The 17,282-nt window shown below is 37.4% G+C and overlaps 1 protein-coding gene across 6 annotated transcripts in view; it reads left to right on the forward strand.

Moving 5' to 3' along the window:
- SCAF11 (SR-related CTD associated factor 11) overlaps positions 1-17,282 on the forward strand; it is a 74,035-nt gene that overhangs the window by 14,024 nt on the left and 42,729 nt on the right. For 5 of the 6 annotated variants that reach the window (XM_032644551.1, XM_032644546.1, XM_032644548.1 and 2 more), the window contains exons 2-3: positions 8,729-8,782; positions 15,855-15,936. Coding sequence is in view for 5 of the 6 variants with exons in the window: in XM_032644546.1 (XP_032500437.1) it covers positions 15,876-15,936 (61 nt within the window). In the remaining variant the exon portion in view is untranslated. The remainder of the gene's footprint in view (positions 1-8,728; positions 8,783-15,854; positions 15,937-17,282) is intronic. The other variant, XM_032644547.1, reaches the window with a different exon arrangement.

Genomic DNA, 17,282 nt, shown 5'->3' on the forward strand with positions numbered 1-17,282 from the left:
GTGAATGGATAAAGAAGATGTGGCACATATATAAATGGAATATTAGGCATAAAACGAAACAAAATTGAAATATTTGTAGTTAGGTGACTGGACCTAGAGTCTCATACAGAGTGAAGTAAGTCAGAAAGAGAAAAACAAATACCGTATGCTAAAACATATATATGGAATCTAAAAAAAAAAAGTGGCTCTGATGAACCTAGGGGCAGGACAGGAATAAAGATGCACACGTAGAGAATGGACTTGAGGACACAGGGAGGGGGAAGGGTAAGCTGGGACAAAGAGAGTGGCATAGACCTATATACACTACCAAATGTAAAATAGATAGCTAGTGGGAAGCAGCTGCATAGTACAGGGAGATAAGCGAGGTGCTTTGTGACCACCTAGAGGGGAGGGGTAGGGAGGGTGGGGGGGAGGGAGACGCAAGAGGGAGGGGATATGGGGACATATATATACATAAAGCTGATTCGCTTTGTTATACAGCAGAAACTAACACACATTTTAAAGCAATTAATACTACAATAAAGGTGTTTTAAAAAAAAGGGAAAGTAATGGCTAGAAACAGTGTGAAAATCACAGCCAAAAGTCCAGTTCTTGGGGCATTTGAAGCCCTAATAATAAGATTAAATTTCGGAGAGGATCGCAGTATCTGCCCATGCCTGATGCTAGCATGAGAAAGTGTTGGGTTTTTTGTTTTTTGCTTTTTTTAAAAGTAAATTTTCATGGTATGTAATAACATTTCTAGGTTAGAATAGTAGTGTATCATAGGAGTAGGATTGTGAAATACCTCTTTAATTATGTGTGAAAAATTCATTTGAGAACACATTCATCATATACTTACATAACATAATAAAATTGTGTTTATCTCTGAGATAGCTACCTAGGCTGAGTTTAAGAAATTCTGATAATAGGTATGGCTAGAGTAAAGAGAGAGTGGATGTCCTGTGTACTATACAAAACAGTTGCTCCCCCCTCCCCCCGTATTAGTTTCACTATAGCAACTTGTACAATTTGGAAGGGATTAATACAAAGGAAGTGACATTTCTTGAGGAACCAGTCAAAGAATGACATTTAACATCTGTGCAAAAGAGAGACTGATTTCTAGACTTGAAATTCTGTAATGTAAGGTTTTTAAAATCTTGTTTAAACTGAACAGAGCAATATTTCAGAAGCAATGTTTTGAACCTTGTCCTTTTCCCCCCACTGCTATAGATGAAATTCATTTCCATTCCTCTGTAACAAGCATTTGTGTACATTATTTTATTGTGTTTCCTCTCCTTTAATTCTTAGGATTTGTTTGTTTATTTGCGAATGTTTCCTGTGCCTTACATAATTTTCCCATCTCCTTTTTTGGGAGGTAGGTAGACAGGGATTACCATTTAAATTCAGGAATCTGTCTAAGGTAGATTAAAGGTTAAATTAAAGAAATGGTCTATAGTTTTCCTGTTTGGCGTTAGAATAAAAGTATAAAAAGACTCCAGTTCTTTCACTGCTTCCTTGCTTCCTTCCAGGATCCCCTTTCCTCTTGGTTATTCTGCCCAGATATGAGGGTACATTGCTCTTGATCCCAAGGGCTCCTGTAGTCCTCTTGGGAGGTTTGTTGTGAGGTGAGTCTCTTAACACCTCATTGTTCTTTTTGCTTTTTTGTCTCTAGTAGGCATAAGGTTTAATCTTCTAAATGTAAACTCTACTTTTCCAGACTTGTAACTCTTGCCTTCAGCAGACCTGTAATAAATGTTGAGGAATGGGTGATGGAAAGAAGGGAAAATGTAAGAGCTTTAGGTTTGCCTTTATCACTTAAATTAGTGCTTTAGTAAATGGGGTTGAGAACAGGGAGGTGAGAATCTCAAAGACAAATGAAGATTACATAATCACTTCCTTCTTCTATTCCCTCCTCCATACCTTAGGCAGGGGTGGGATTTATTAGAGAAGAATTGCATAAATATATATTGAAATTATTAGAGCACATATAACATGCTGCTGTTCTATAATTGTTTCTCATTTGGAGAAATAGTGGAAGCCTGTCATATTATTATGGTATCTAACTCTTTATCTAACTCTTTATGGTTAAACTATCCAAGCATGTAGAAGGCACTCATTTTTCTTTTTAAATTAAAGTAGTGCATTGTAGGAATATTCTTCTCATAGAGTGGACAACTATCACATAAGAGTAACCCAACTGGGAGTCATCTATAGTGCCTGTCTTCCCCCATACAATGAAAAACCTGCTAGCGCTATACCATCACTAGGGTCTTAGAACGGATCTCTTTTTATAGTTCTGTCTTAGAATTGAGTGGGGTTGTGAAGTTGTGTCTGTTGCTTTTAATCTCTGTGTCTCCCCAAGCAATAGGTATGTGTTGTCTGTGAGACTTTTCAGTGCTACAGAAATACAGGAACCCTCAGATACCTCCTCTCAAGCTCAAATGTGATGTAATTTGGGTGGTCTCTGTGTTGGTGATAAAGACTGAGAGTATGAGTGAAGTCGTCAGTGAAAAAGTACCTTTGTTGAGAAAGTTGATTTATATTCTAGCCCATGATTGCTCTCTCATGTCAGTCTTTACTTTTAAAAACATTTTAACAGTTATTAACATATAGTAAAATTGACCTTTTTGGGGTATGTAGTTCTGTGAACTTTAATACATGTATAGATTTTTATTACTACCACCAGAGTCAGGATTCAGAATGGTTCCCAGAAAACTGCCTTGTGCCATCTTTGTAGTCTAACCTTCCCCTGACCCAGGCAGCCACTGATAACGGTTCTTCATTACTACAGTTTTGACTTTTTGAAAATGTCCTATAAATGCAGTTATGTATCAGTAGTAGGTAATCTTTTGAGACTGGCTTCTTTCACTCAATATATTGCCTTTAAGATTCATGTAAGTTGTTGAGTGAAACACCAGTTCATTTCTTTTCGTGGCTGAGTAGTATTCCACTGTGTGGATGAACGTATCACAGATTGTTTATTTTGATGAAATCTAGTATATCAGTTTGTTCTTTTCTTGTACTATTTTTGTCTGGTTTTGGTATCATGGTAATGCTGGATTCATAAAATGAATTGGGAAGTATTTATCTTCCAAACTCTGGAAGTGATTGTGTTATTGAAATGTTTAGTAAAATTCACCAGGGAAATTGTCTGGGGCTGGAGGTTTCTTTTTTGGAAGACTTTTAACTACAAATGCAGTTTCTTTAAATAATACCGGGCTATTCAGTGCTATTCTACTTAATTAGTCTTGCTAGAGGTTTCAGTTTTATTGATCTTTTCAAAGGATGAGCTTTTGGTTTTATTGATTTTTTTTTTTTCTTGTTTTTCTGTTTTCAGTTTCATTGATTTCACATTTGTTCTTTAAGGATAATTTCACTAGCTTGAAGATTTTAGGTTTTTAAAGTTCTTTTCCATTTTAAACTAAGAATGTTGTTTCACTTCCTTCTGGCCTGTGTCCTTTCTAATGAGAAATCAGTAGTTATTCAAATCATTAACCTATCTTCCCCACATAGGTAATGTATTGTTATTTCAATCTACTTGTAAGATTTCTTTCCTTTGTAATTTTCAGCAGTTTGTCTGTGGTGTGTCCAGGAATGAATTTCATTGGAACTATCCTGTGTGAGGTTTATGAGCTCCTTGAATGTAGAGGTTTATGTCTTTCAACAAATTTGGGGAGTTTCCAGCCATTATTTCTTATTATTACTCTCCTTTCCTCCCCTTCTTGAGCTTTTGACAAGAATGTTAAAGGGTTTGGCATTGATCCACAGTTTCCTGAGGCACTAATGATTTTTTTCTTTTTCTGTGTTTTTCTCTCTGTTGTTTATGTTGGGTAATTTAGGTTGCTCTGTCTTTCAGGTTCACTGACTTTCTATTCTGCTATTGAGTCTGTGCAGTGTATTTTCTATTTTAGTTATTACGTTTTTCAGTTCTAAAGTTTCCATTTGGCGGCACTTTATTTCTTTGCTGTGATTTTCTAGCTTTCCATTTGTTTCAAGAGTATTTGATTTTACTTGTTGGAACATTTTTATTACCTGCTTTAAATCTTTGTCAGAAAATTCACCCAATGCTGTAATATCTGTGTCTTCCTGGTGTTGGTTTCTGTGGGTTGTCTTTTCCCATGAGTGTTTGAGATTTTCCTGGTTCTCTGTATGCCAAGTAATTTTGGACATTTTGAACAACTTAACAGGTTACTGTCTCAAGCTCTTTCCTCTCTGTTATATCCATGGTATTTTCTAGATCCCTAGAACACCCCCACACACTTCTGTCTTGTGGCTAGAAAGCTCAGTTTTTGTTTACACCACTGTGCTGTATACTTTCCACAGTTGCATCTGGAGCCTAATGACAGGAAGACAGGAGAAAAATCAATGAGATTAGCCTAGAGTTTTTCAGTCAGCGAGTATGGTACCTTTCCCTTAGAGTTTTAGGCTTCTGCTGACCCTGCTGCTGTCACTGTTGCCACCACAGGATTGCTTGGGAACTGGGGCATGGGGAATGAAGAACAGAAAGAAAAAAAAAGATTTCCTTCACTCTTGAGTATTGGGAGGCCCCTTTCCTACTCCTTGGGCAGAGCTAGATGGCTTTTCTTAGAGTGCTAGCCTGTGCACGTGCGTGCTTTCGCGCGCTCTCTCTCTCTCTCTCTCTCTCTCTCTCTCTCTCTTGCTCTCTCTCTCACTAGTGGTCACTTTATAGGTTTCAGGCTTCATGAAGCCCAGCCTGGAGGGAAAATTGGATGGGGAAGAAATTATAAACGCACTACCAGTTTGATAATATATCAGATTTCGGGCTCTTCCCCAATCTACCTGTTATTGCTTACCTTTTAATTTTCAGTTAGCTGCTCAGTTTATTCTGTCTAGGTTTTATAGTTTCATTCAGTGAGATTAACAAGGTAGAACGTGCTTATTCCATTTTACACAGAATGGAAACTTCCCAGTCTCACTTATCTGTTTTAGAATGTCACGGCAACTTGAATCTCCTTATTTTGTAGTTAAATATGGTTTGTCAATTATATCTTATTTTTTTCAACATATATGTGATCCTGCCATGTATAACAGTGCAAGTTTTGTCAAGGAGATGATGCTACATTAAGTGTAGAAGGAAATGGGAACATTAATTTTTCTTTTAGAGTAATAGCATAGTTTTCATGAACTCTTACCAAAATTATATTACATTTGAAAAACTTTTCCTATTTTCAATTTAATCTATGTTCTCTGCCTGAGGATTTCTGGCTTGCCTTTCACTTTGGAAATGTTTTAGTTTTTATTCATTTTAACCTTTTTAAAAAATGATTCATTTCAATGATTAGGTTATTGCTCATCATAGAGCATAGTATGAGGTGACATCCTTCATATTAGTGGAGTCTTTTGGCACTCACTTCCTGTTGCAGACACTGTAAGAATGTTAGAGACATTTTGAAGGCATATCTTTACTTCCTGGATCGATATATGAAGCTGGTTTTATTACAAGACCTATAAATATGGGTGACTTCAGGTTCTTTATTTTCAGTTTACCTGGTAAACTACAAGACATAGGATTATCTGTTCATCAGTGAATGGTGCTGAGAAAACAAGCCTTTTTTTGGATATAGGTTTAGAATGAAGGAGTTGAATATGAAAAGATTCCTCGAAATTGCTACTGTTGATCAACTGCTGACAAGCAACCAAATCACTGATAACCCTGTCAAAAACTGAACTAGATAGAAAGTATTTCCAGGGCCTGATATGCAACAGAAACTGAAAGCAGAGCATGTGTCTTAGTCTGTTTGGGTTGCTATAACAAAATACCAAAACCTGCCTAGTTTGTAAAGAACGAAATTGGGACGTCCCTGTAAGGCCAACAGGCCCAAGGCAGGGGAACACAATCAGATTCACAGGTTGCATCAGACCGAAACTCTCCGGACCACCCAGTTCCAGAAACTGACCTGGAGACTTTCCGGACCACCCAGTTCCAGGAACTGACCTGGGGACTTTGAACCCGGCCCAGCCTTCCCGCCTTTCGAGGGGGCGGGACTAACGGTCCCCCAGGATACCGGAAAAGACCACCAAATAAGGAATACCCTGCGCCCTCCCAGATTCACCACACCCCTTTCCCTTCTTCCCCTATAAAATCTTGCCCAACCCTCGCCGGGTACGACTTCTCTGGCCCCCTTTCTCTCGGACCAGTGAACCTCGCCCAGGAGCGCTCCCTAATAAAGCTCACTTGAAGCTTTCCTCTGTTTTGCGGTGCTGTTTGTTAAGATCCGGCCTTACAGTCCTTGGTGGTGCAGTGGTTAAGAATCCACCTGCCAATGCAGGGGACACAGATTCGAGCCCTGTTCTGGGAAGCTGCCACGGAGCAACTAATCCTGTGCGCCACAACTACTGAGCCTGCACTCTAGAGCCTGCGAGCCACAGCTACTGAGCCTGTGTGCCTAGAGCCCGTGCTCCACAACAAGAGAAGCCACCGCAATGAGAAGCACGTGCACTGCAACAAAGAGTAGCCCCCACTCACTGCAACTAGAGAAAGCCTGCGCACAGCAACGAAGACCCAGCACAGCTAAAAATGAATAAATTTTTTAAAAAAAGAATGAAATTATTTCTAGAGGCTAAAAGTTCAGGATCAGGGTGCTACCATGGTTGGGTGAGGGCCCTCTTCCAGGTCTCAGACTTTCCCTTGAATCATCACATGGTGGAAGGGATTAGGGATCTTTTTGGAGCCTCTTTTATAAGGCACTAATCCCTTTCATGAGGGTTCCACCCTCTTAAGTACATCCGAAAGGCCCCCCTTACTAATAATGCCATCACCTTTAGGGATAAGGATTTCACCATGAATTTTGGGGGGATATAAACATTAAGACCATAGCAGCATGTAAATGAATCCAATAAAACAAAAATTGATTTTTATATCCATTTCAGTTTTACTGTTGGTTGGTATTTATAAAGTTGGGGTGAAATTGAAAGTATTGGCAGGAATGAAAATTTTGTTGCTGTTTTTGTAAAGAGATATCCTAATTTGTTGGTTCTCCATTGAATTATTTTCTGATTAAGAGTTTTATTTTTTTATTATTTATTTAAGAAGATGTTGGGGGTAGGAGTTTATTAATTAATTATTTTTGCTGTGTTGGGCCTTCGTTTCTGTGCGAGGGCTTTCTCTAGTTGTGGCAAGCGGGGGCCACTCTTCATCACGGTGCGCGGGCCTCTCACTATCATGGCCTCTCTTGTTGCGGAGCACAGGCTCCAGACGCGCAGGCTCAGTAGTTGTGGCTCACAGGCCTAGTTGCTCTGCGGCATGTGGGACCCTCCCAGACAAGGGCTCGAACCCGTGTCCCCTGCATTAGCAGGCAGATTCTCAACCACTGCGCCACCAGGGAAGCCAAAGAGTTTTATTTTTAACTAAAAAAATTTGATGTTGAAAAAATATGTAACTTGTGATCATGAGTAGAGAGAAATTGGTGTGTTGAAGGGCAAACACTTTGTTTATTAAAGACCTGTAAATTATTTTTTTTAATTCACTACATTCAGTTAGATATTAACATACTCAGATCATTGTATGAAAATGTACTTATGTTATAAAATTTGAAGAAAGAGAAAAGATACTTTTTTCTACCTATATGTCTAAACATTAGTCTGAAAAGCTTTTTCTGAGGATAAAACTTTATTGTGTGGGATCAGGTACAGTGTGTGTTTCATGTTTGCCTAATAGTCACTCCCATAGAGGAAGTGTAAAATAGTCAGAATCACCTTACCTGTTTGCATATATCCTTCGTTTGTTTTAAAAATTAAAATCCTCACTATCATGTTCAAGTTGACAATCCCAGTTTTGAGTCCTTTAAGGATGGAAATGCTATAATGGTACAGAATAGTTGGGTGGGGTTAGAAAAATACATTTTAGATATATTTGGTCTTCATTGGGAAGCCTTTTTTTTTACAAAGGCGTATGTTGCAAGGATACATCAGCGCTCACTGTGTGCTTCTATAATATCCTGTGCTTACCACCATTACAGCATCTGCTATACTCTGTTGTTACTGATTTTTGTTTTTATCAGGTGTGTCAGTGCTTAAGGTCTAGTTGGTGCCTAGAAAGTATGGAGCACTGACTAAATATTTAATAAATAAATAAATAGAAAATATGGAGCACTGACTAAATATTTAATAAATAGAGAGAGAGAGAGGGAGGGAGGGGGAGAGAGAGAGAGAGAGAGAGAGAAAGAGAAGGAGAGAAAGAGGCAGGCTGTAGAAATGTGGGGAGTCCGGTGTGGGGCTGGTTGAAAAAGAAGAGGAAAAAAAGAGAAAAGTGATTACTGGCTAAGGATACTAAAATCTGGAGTTCAGGAAGTAATTGAAATACTAGTAGTTGAATTTCTGGGCTCTTAAAATATCTTTTTGTATATCTTTTTCTAAATTGCTTTCTTAGGTGGTAAGCCTATGTGTATTTGTTGGCGTAGATTTTCTTCTAATTCTCCATTACTCTGTTTTCAGTCGGTTTTCTCCTTTATGCTGAAATGTGCTTTCTTGTGCTTCTCCCTCCCTGAACAAAATGTTTTCATTATTGTTTGCTTCCAGTACATATGTGTGTCTTCATATCTGCAGGCATATAGTCACTCTGTCGAAATGTTTTAAGTTCTAGATAAATTATACTCACATCTGGGGCCCTCTGTAATAAGTGCTTCTTTATACTTTGCTAGTCTCCTTTCTTCTGTACCCAAGTTAAATAAGGGAGCAGCCAGGTGAAAATGAAATGAAATAGGACTAATTTTCATAATTCCCTCTCCAGAAAAGTTTGATGGAAAACCGATTACCTGACTGCTCGACCTGAAGCATCTTAAGGGTAAGAAGCCTTGTAAATATTTGTATACTTATTAAAAACTAAATGACACTCTTAGGTACCACCTAGGAAGTTGTGGTTGGAGCTTCACTTAAACATGACCTCTTCTTTTTTGCTGGAGTTGCCATATGTTACGGCATTTAGTGTTTTATCTCCTATATCTATATAAAGTAGAAAATAGGATACAAAAATCCTAGGGCTGTTTACTCTGTGAGTCCTAGATTTTGTGTCTTGCTTCAACATTTTTATTTCCAGATAAACAGGAATCTTGATAAATATTATCAATGTAGAATAAAGAACTTATTTATCTTTGTGTAAGTTCCGTTTGAAGAACTATTTGACAATTTAAATTTTGTAAACATTTTACTCATTCTTTCTATATGTGGATATTCTTTGAGTTACAGGAGTTTTTAAAATTTGTTCACTTGTTAATAATGAAAATCTGAGAGTCATACAGATTTATCAGTTTTAATCCTGTGATATACGTAAAATCCGTTTGAGGTGGGGAGGTATTCATGTGTTTGTGCATGTGTGTTTGTTGTTGAGTACTTTGTGCTAGTCTGAACACTTTAAATGGATTATGAGATTATGTAATTTGATTTTCATAATGACTGAAATGGTTACTGTTTTATCTCCATTTTATAGAATAGGAAACAGGCTTAAAGAAGTCATACTACTAGTAAGTGTCAGACTAGTTAATGTTTGAACCCAGGCAGTTTTTTTCTAAAACTAGTGCTAAAGGGACATTCCTATCTATACTGAAGAGTGCTGGTATTAAAGCTCCAGGCGAAGGATATTCTAAACAAAACCTTGTCAAAATAGCCCACTTAAAGCAAACAGGTCTACTTGCAAAGTGTGGTAAGAGTGTTATATGGTGGAAATCAGGTAGGAAAAAAAATTAGAGGGACCATTCTGCAAGGGATTTAAAAATTAACAGGGACATATTAGAAGCAGGAGGGAGTTGATTATGTAGCAAAGAAGTTGGAAAGGAAATAACTATTAAGCTGAAGGAGGTAATTGCCTTAACCTTACTCTGAAGCGAACAGGTGGAAAGCACTAGGGCAAATATCCATGATAGTTTAAGCCAGATTGATAAAATAAATGTAGATAAATCAACAAAATCACATAGCCTTCAGGGTATTTTTAAAGAAACTCAAGGACACCATTGCAGAACCATTGACTCAGATGTGTAATGAGAAGCTGTTGTGCCATAGTACAGGTTGAATACAAATGTAAATAGATGCCTATACTTAGGAAAGCTTGACGGGCCCTCTGCAGTGAAAGACTGAGCCACATCTCCAAACTAGGCAGCCTTCTATAGTCTGTAATAGGGTTGGTAAACGTTTTCTGAAAAGGGCCAGATCGTAATTATTTTAGGCTTTGCCAAGTATACAGTTTCTGTAGTAACTATTCAGCTTTGCCATTGTAGTGCAAAAGCAGCCATAGGCAATGTATAAAGGAATGAGCATGGCTGTTCTTCAACAAAACTTTATTTACAGAAACAGCCAGTTTTTTGACCGCTGGCCTATAATAATGGATCGAATTCCACCCCCCACCCCCACTGCCACCCCGACATCACTAACAAATAGCCTTGCTTATGGTTTCTTCAAGGGAAAATAAAAATAACATTCTTAGAGGGAGAATCAAATTTTTGAGTAGTTAATTGGCAGGCACTTAATGGTTTTAAGACTGGGATTGGGATGGAAAATGTGCATTAATAGTAATGGTTAACATTTGAATGCTTTTTATTGCTAGACAGTGTCATAAGCACAGGTATGCTTATGACAAAAATTACAATTTTTTTTTTTTTTTTTAATTCTCAGGTAGTTAGGATAATGGGGTAAGATGGTGTGGTATGAATTTCCCCAAATGAAGAATTACACTCAATTATAGCTCATACAGGGGCATAGTATGATTCTAAAATCAGCTAAGTTTGGAAGTTGGCTTTACTGTACATATGAATCTTGCACAAAGCTTGATGAAGTGCAGATTCTTATTCACTAGTCTAGGGTGGTGCCTGAGGCATCTTTGTAGCAAGTTCCCAAGTGATATTGATACTGTCCTGAGTAAATACCAAGTGGAATAGTGACCTGTGACTATCGGAATATTTTTAAAAGTGTTCTATCTCAGCAATTCCATCATTCTAGTTACACAAATCAAAATACTGTGGAATAATCCTGGAATCTTGCTCTAACACATACGCCGCATTTAGTCTGTCAGCAAATCCTGATGGCTGTATTTTGAAAACTGCTGGAATCTGAGCACTTTTCATCAACCTTGCTACTACTTTAGTACAAGCCACTGTCATCTCCCCCTCTAGATTATTGCAGTAGTCTGCTTGCTGGCCTCTGCTTTTCCCTTTGCTGTCTCCTCTGCCTTAAACCCCTTACTGGCTTATCACACTCAAAGAAGCCAATGTATTTACCTTAGCCTTTAAGTTGTTACCTGATACCTGAAGAATAGCACCAGAACTAAAACAAATGTTAATGTAGGCTGAGTGGGAAGTTTTCCTTTTGTTCTTGACATTCTATCTACTTTTATTAAGGTAGACTGTGATTGAATTAACCTTTTAAAAGTAACTCTAGTCCTGACTCAAATTTCCAATTTTTAACCTACTAAAACCTTTAAATTATTCTTGTATGTGTTAGTTTCTTATTTTCTGCTTGGGTTTTGAATCGAAGTACGGGCCTTTGCATTTCTCCTTATTTAATCTAATACAGAATTTTCCTAGGCAGTACATACCTTTAATGTAGAAACTCACATGGGTACGTTATTTAACAAACTAATAGAAAAACTACTTCATGTACACATGGAAGAATCATAACTGATGAAATTGGGGATTTCTTGTGCCTAGATATTGCAAAATATATTTGAATACTTCATTGCAATCACTCGTCTTGCATCAGTTCAAGAAAGAATTCTAAGAGTTGATTTAAAAAATAATTTTACTTCATAAATTTGTTCCCCTCGACTAACAAATTAATTTCCTTTCCTCTGTTTCTCATTTTGTCTCTTGTAATCACCATTTTCCTAGTCCCCTAGGCCAAAATGATCTTTTACGCCTTCCTTTGCATTTATTTAGTCGCCAAATGTCAGAAATTCTTCAGCTCTTCAAAATTTCTTTCTTTTTTATTCACTTCATAGCCAATTACTCTAGCTATGCAAACATCTCTGCTTCCAATCTCTCCGCTCTATATCCATTCTGTTTTGCAGGCAGATCATTCTTTTAAAAGATTCATTTACATTGCTTATATTCATGTCAGTCTTCCTCAGAAGAATCTATAGGATTGACTCTAAACCTCTCAGTCAATCATTAGAGATCTGTCTATAATCTAGCCCTACTTGATTTATATTGCTCTGCTTATTACTCTCATTACCCTCACTGTAATCTTTCAGATGAACTTCTTGGCTTACATGCCCATTCCTTCTCAGTATATACACACAGTTGCTCTTTCACCCACTGACTTTTTTTTTTTTTTAACATCTTTATTGGAGTGTACTTGCTTTACAATGGCGTGTTAGTTTCTGCTTTATAACAAAGTGAATCAGTTATACATACACATATGTTCCCCGTATCTCTTCCCTCTTGCGTCTCCCTCCCTCCCACCCCTCTAGGTGGTCACAAAGCACTGAGCTGATCTCCCTGTGCTATGCAGCTGCTTTCCACTAGCTATCTATTTTACATTTGGTAGTGTATATATGTCTATGCCACTCTCTCACTTTGTCCCAGCTTACCCTTCCCCCTGCCCCTATCCTCAAGTCCATTCACTAGTAGGTCTGCGTCTTTATTCCCGTCTTGCCCCTAGGTTCTTCATGACCATTTTTGTTTGTTTGTTTTTTAGATTCCATATATATGTGTTAGCATACGGTATTTGTTTTTCTCTTTCTGACTTACTTCACTCTGTATGACAGACTCTAGGTCCATCTACCTCACTGCAAATAACTCAATTTCGTTTCTTTTTATGGCTGAGTAATATTCCATTGTATATATGTGCCACATCTTCTTCATCCATTCATTTGTTTATGGACACTTAGGTTGCTTCCATGTCCTGGCTATTGTAAATAGAGCTGCAATGAACATTGTGGTACATGACTCTTTTTGAATTATGGTTTTCTCAGGGTATATGCCCAGTAGTGGGATTGCTGGGTCGTATGGTAGTTCTATTTGTAGTTTTTTAAGGAACCTCCATACTGTTCTCCATAGTGGCTATATCAATTTACATTCCCACCAACAGTGCAAGAGGGTTCCCTTTTCTCCACACCCTCTCCAGCATTTATTGTTTGTAGATTTTTTGATGATAGCCATTCTGACCAGTGTGAGATGATATCTTGGGGTTTTGATTTGCATTTCTCTAATGATTAATGATGTTGAGCATTCTTTCATTGGTTTGTTGGCAATCTGTATATCTTCTTTGGAGAAATGTCTATTTAGGTCTTCTGCCCATTTTTGGATTGGGTTGTTTGTTTTTTGATATTGAGCTGCTTGTAAATTTTGGAGATAAATCCTTTGTTGCTTCATTTGCAAATACCTTCTCCCATTCTGAGGGCTGTCTTTTCGTCTTGTTTATGTTTTCCTTTGCTGTGCAAAAGCTTTTAAGTTTCATTAGGTCCCATTTGTTTATTTTTGTTTTTATTTCCATTTTCTAGGAGGTGGGTCAAAAAAGTTCTTGCTGTGATTTATGTCATAGAGTGTTCTGCCTGTGTTTTCCTGTAAGAGTTTGATAGTGTCTGGCCTTACACTTAGGTCTTTAATCCATTTTGAGTTTATTTTTGTGTATGGTATTAGGGAGTGTTCTAGTTTCTTTCTATTACATGTAGCTGTCCAGTTTTCCCAGTACCACTTATTGAAGAGGCTGTCCTTTCTCCACTGTAACTTCCTGCCTCCTTTATCAAAGATAAGGTGACCATATGTGTGTGGGTTTATCTCTGGGCTTTCTATCCTGTTTCATTGATCTATAATTTTGTTTTTGTGCCAGTACCATACTGTCTTGACTACTGTAGCTTTGTAGTGTAGTCTGAAGTCAGGGAGCCTGATTCCTCCAGCTCCATTTTTCTTTCCCAAGATTGCTTTGGCTGTTCCCGGTCTTTTGTGTTTCCATACAAATTGTGAAATGTTTTGTTCTAGTTCTGTGAAAAATGCCAGTGGTAGTTTGATAGGGATTGCATTGAATCTGTAGATTGCTTTGGGTGGTAGAGTCATTTACACAGTGTTGATTCTTCCAATCCAAGAACATGGTATATTTCTCCATCTGTTTGTATCATCTTTAATTTCATCAGTCTCTTATAATTTTCTGCATATAGGTATTTTGTCTCCTTAGATGGGTTTATTCCTAGATATTTTATTCTTTTTGTTGCAATGGTAAATGAGAGTGTTTTCTTAATTTCACTTACAGATTTTTCATCACTCGTGTATAGGAATGCAACAGATTTCCGTGCATTAATTTTGTATCTTGCTACTTTACCAAATTCATTGATTAGCTCTAGTAGTTTTCTGGTAGCATCTTTAGGATTCTCTATGTATAGTATCATGTTATCTGCAAACAGTTGACAGTTTTACTTCTTCTTTTCCAATATGGATTCCTTTTATTTCTTTTTCTTCTTGATTACTGTGACTAAAACTTCCAAAACTATGTTGATTAATAGTGGTGAGAGTGGGCAACCTTGTCTTGTTCCTGATCTTAGAGGAAATGGTTTCAGTTTTTCACCATTGAGGATGATGTTGGCTGTGGGTTTGTCGTATATGGCCTTTATTATGTTGAGGTAAGTTCCCTCCATGCTTCCTTGCTGGAGAATTTTTGTCATAAATGGGTGTTGAATTTTGTCGAAAGCTTTCTCTGCATCTATTGAGATGATCGTATGGTTTTTCTCCCTCAATTTGTTAATATGGTTTATCACATTGATTGATTTGCGTATCTTGAAGAATCCTTGTATTCCTGGAATAAACCCCACTTGATCATGGTGTGTGATCCTTTTAATGTGCTGCTGGATTCTGTTTGCTAGTATTTTGCTGAGGATTTTTGCATCTATGTTCATCAGTGATATTGGCCTGTAGTTTTCTTGCTTTGTGGCATCTTTGTCTGGTTTTGGTATCAGGGTGATGGTGGCCTTGTAGAATTGAGTTTGGGAGTGTTCCTCCCTCTGCTATATTTTGGAAGAGTTTGAGAAGGAATGGTGTTAGCTCTTCTTTAAATGTTTGATAGAATTTGCCTGTGAAGCCATCTGGTCCTGGGCTTTTGTTTGTTGGAAGATTTTTTTTTTTTTTGCGTTACACGGGCCTCTCACTGTTGTGGCCTTCCCCATTGCGGGGCACAGGCTCCGACGTGCAGGCTCAGCAGCCATGGCTTACGGGCCCAGCCGCTCTGCGGCATGTTGGGATCTTCCCGGACTGGGGCAGGAACCCGTGTCCCCTGCATCGGCAGGCGGACTTTCAACCACTGCGCCACCAGGGAAGCCCTGTTGGAAGATTTTTAATCAGTGTCAATTTCAGTGCTTATGATTGGTCTGTTCATATTTTCTGTTTCTTCCTGGTTGAGTCTCGGAAGGTTGTGCATTTCTAAGAATGTGTCCATTTCTTCCAGGTTGTCCATTTTATTGGCATATAGTTGCTTTTAGTAACCTCTCATGATCCTTTGTATTTCTGTAATGTCAGTTGTTATACCCACTGACTCTTATTTGTCAGATTGGCCTAGCTAAATTCCTTTTTATTCCTTCATACTGTTTTGCTCCTTAAATGTGTTAAGCTCCTTAACATATGTAACCTGTCGACTTCAATGAAAACTTCAGTCCAAATGGATCTCTTTTCTCTAAGCTCTGATTGTATTTATGTCTGTACCAAAAAATTTATCATTAGTCTTTGTTGTTTAATACTTATACAAGGCTTCTTCTTTCAGTAAGACAGTGCTTGGTGGCAAGGAGTATAAAAGTGTACTGGATTATCCAGAAAATTTACTGGCTTGGTTTGTATTGTGTTTTTTTATGTGTAAAATAATTTCTTACAGTTTGGGTTTTTTTTTTAATATATATATTATTGGGACAAGGCAAACATAAAAATTCTCTATTATAATTCATCCTATAGGAAACCCTTTTTCAAGGAGAAATGAAGAAGAAAACTCTATATACCCTAAATGTGGGAGATCAGGACTATGAAGATATGGAAGGTAACTTAATTTTTATAAAGCTTGTGTGTTGAAAGCAAAAGTTAGTGTTTCCATACTGTTTGTTAACAAGGAGTTTTTTGTATTTACATATTTTTGTTGTTCTTAAACTGTGAAATAAGCTGCCTAAATAAGAAGTGCACACCTTTTTTTTCCCTATTCTCTTGTCTTATTTTTGATCAGTCAGTTTTTAGTTCATTGAGCTCTGCTCGTTTTCTTCTTAAGTTTTGCTCCCTACTGATTTAGGAATGACATTTTTCTGTTTTTATTATTACTGTCCTTGGTTTTTTCTCCATTCCCTTCTTCCTGAAAAAAATCTCAAGTTCCTTTAGTGAAAGTCTGTTGGTGGTAAACTTAAGTTTTTGTATTTATTTTATCCTCTTCAAAACTATTGAAAGATATACAATTCTGGATTGATAATTTTTTTTTTTTGTCTCTTAGCACTTTGAAGATATTATTTAGCTATTTTCTAGTTTTCTTACTAGCTGTCAAGGAATGTCTTTTCAACCTAATTGTCATTCCCTTGTAGATGATCTGTCTTTTCCCTCTTTTTGCTTTTAAGATCTTGTTTTCATCTTTGATATTGTACAGTTTTGCTACTTTGTTTCTAAACATGGATTCTTTTTATTACTCCTGTTTAGTAGACCTTGTGTGTCCTTTATCTGTTGGATCATGTTTTTGTTTTATCATTTCCCAGCCATTACTGCTTCAACTATTGCCTGCCCTTTAGTCTCTTCTTCTGAACTTCAATTAATATGTTAGACTTTGTTCTGACCTCATTTCCCAACCTCTGTTTTTATATCTCCTTGTCTGTCTCTTACGGTCTAGGTAGTTTCTTCAGTTCTTCCAGTTCACAAATATTTTTTTCTTCTGGGTCTAATTGCTGTTCAGTTATTTTATGTAGTATTTGAAAGTTCTGATATTTGAAGCCAGTGGACATCTAAATAAATTTATAATAAATAAATATAATACATAAATATAAAAATAAATCTAAACTCATTCTTGTTTCTGCTGATTCTTACTCAAGGCAGCGTATTTTCTTCTGTTTGGTAAAGTTTGATTATGAGCTCATATTTGATCCGTTTAATCTGTGGAATCCTGAGGGCCTAAATTAGGGATGCTTTCCTTCAGAGGATTTGTATGTATTTGCTTTTTTCTGAACCCATGCTGGGACCACTTTAACCCCATTTGAGGGTCTTGGCTTAAAACTGGAATCTCCTAGGATCAGTTTCCCTACCTGGATTGGTCCTAAGGTTAGTCTCCAGATCTGAACACTAGTATGGACATGTTTCCAGGGCAATGCCAGCTTTTCCATTTGCTTGGCATATACTGGTCACATTTCAGCTGAC

This window comes from Phocoena sinus, chromosome 10 (genome assembly GCF_008692025.1).
Source record: "Phocoena sinus isolate mPhoSin1 chromosome 10, mPhoSin1.pri, whole genome shotgun sequence".
Classification (NCBI taxonomy): Eukaryota; Metazoa; Chordata; class Mammalia; order Artiodactyla; family Phocoenidae; genus Phocoena; species Phocoena sinus.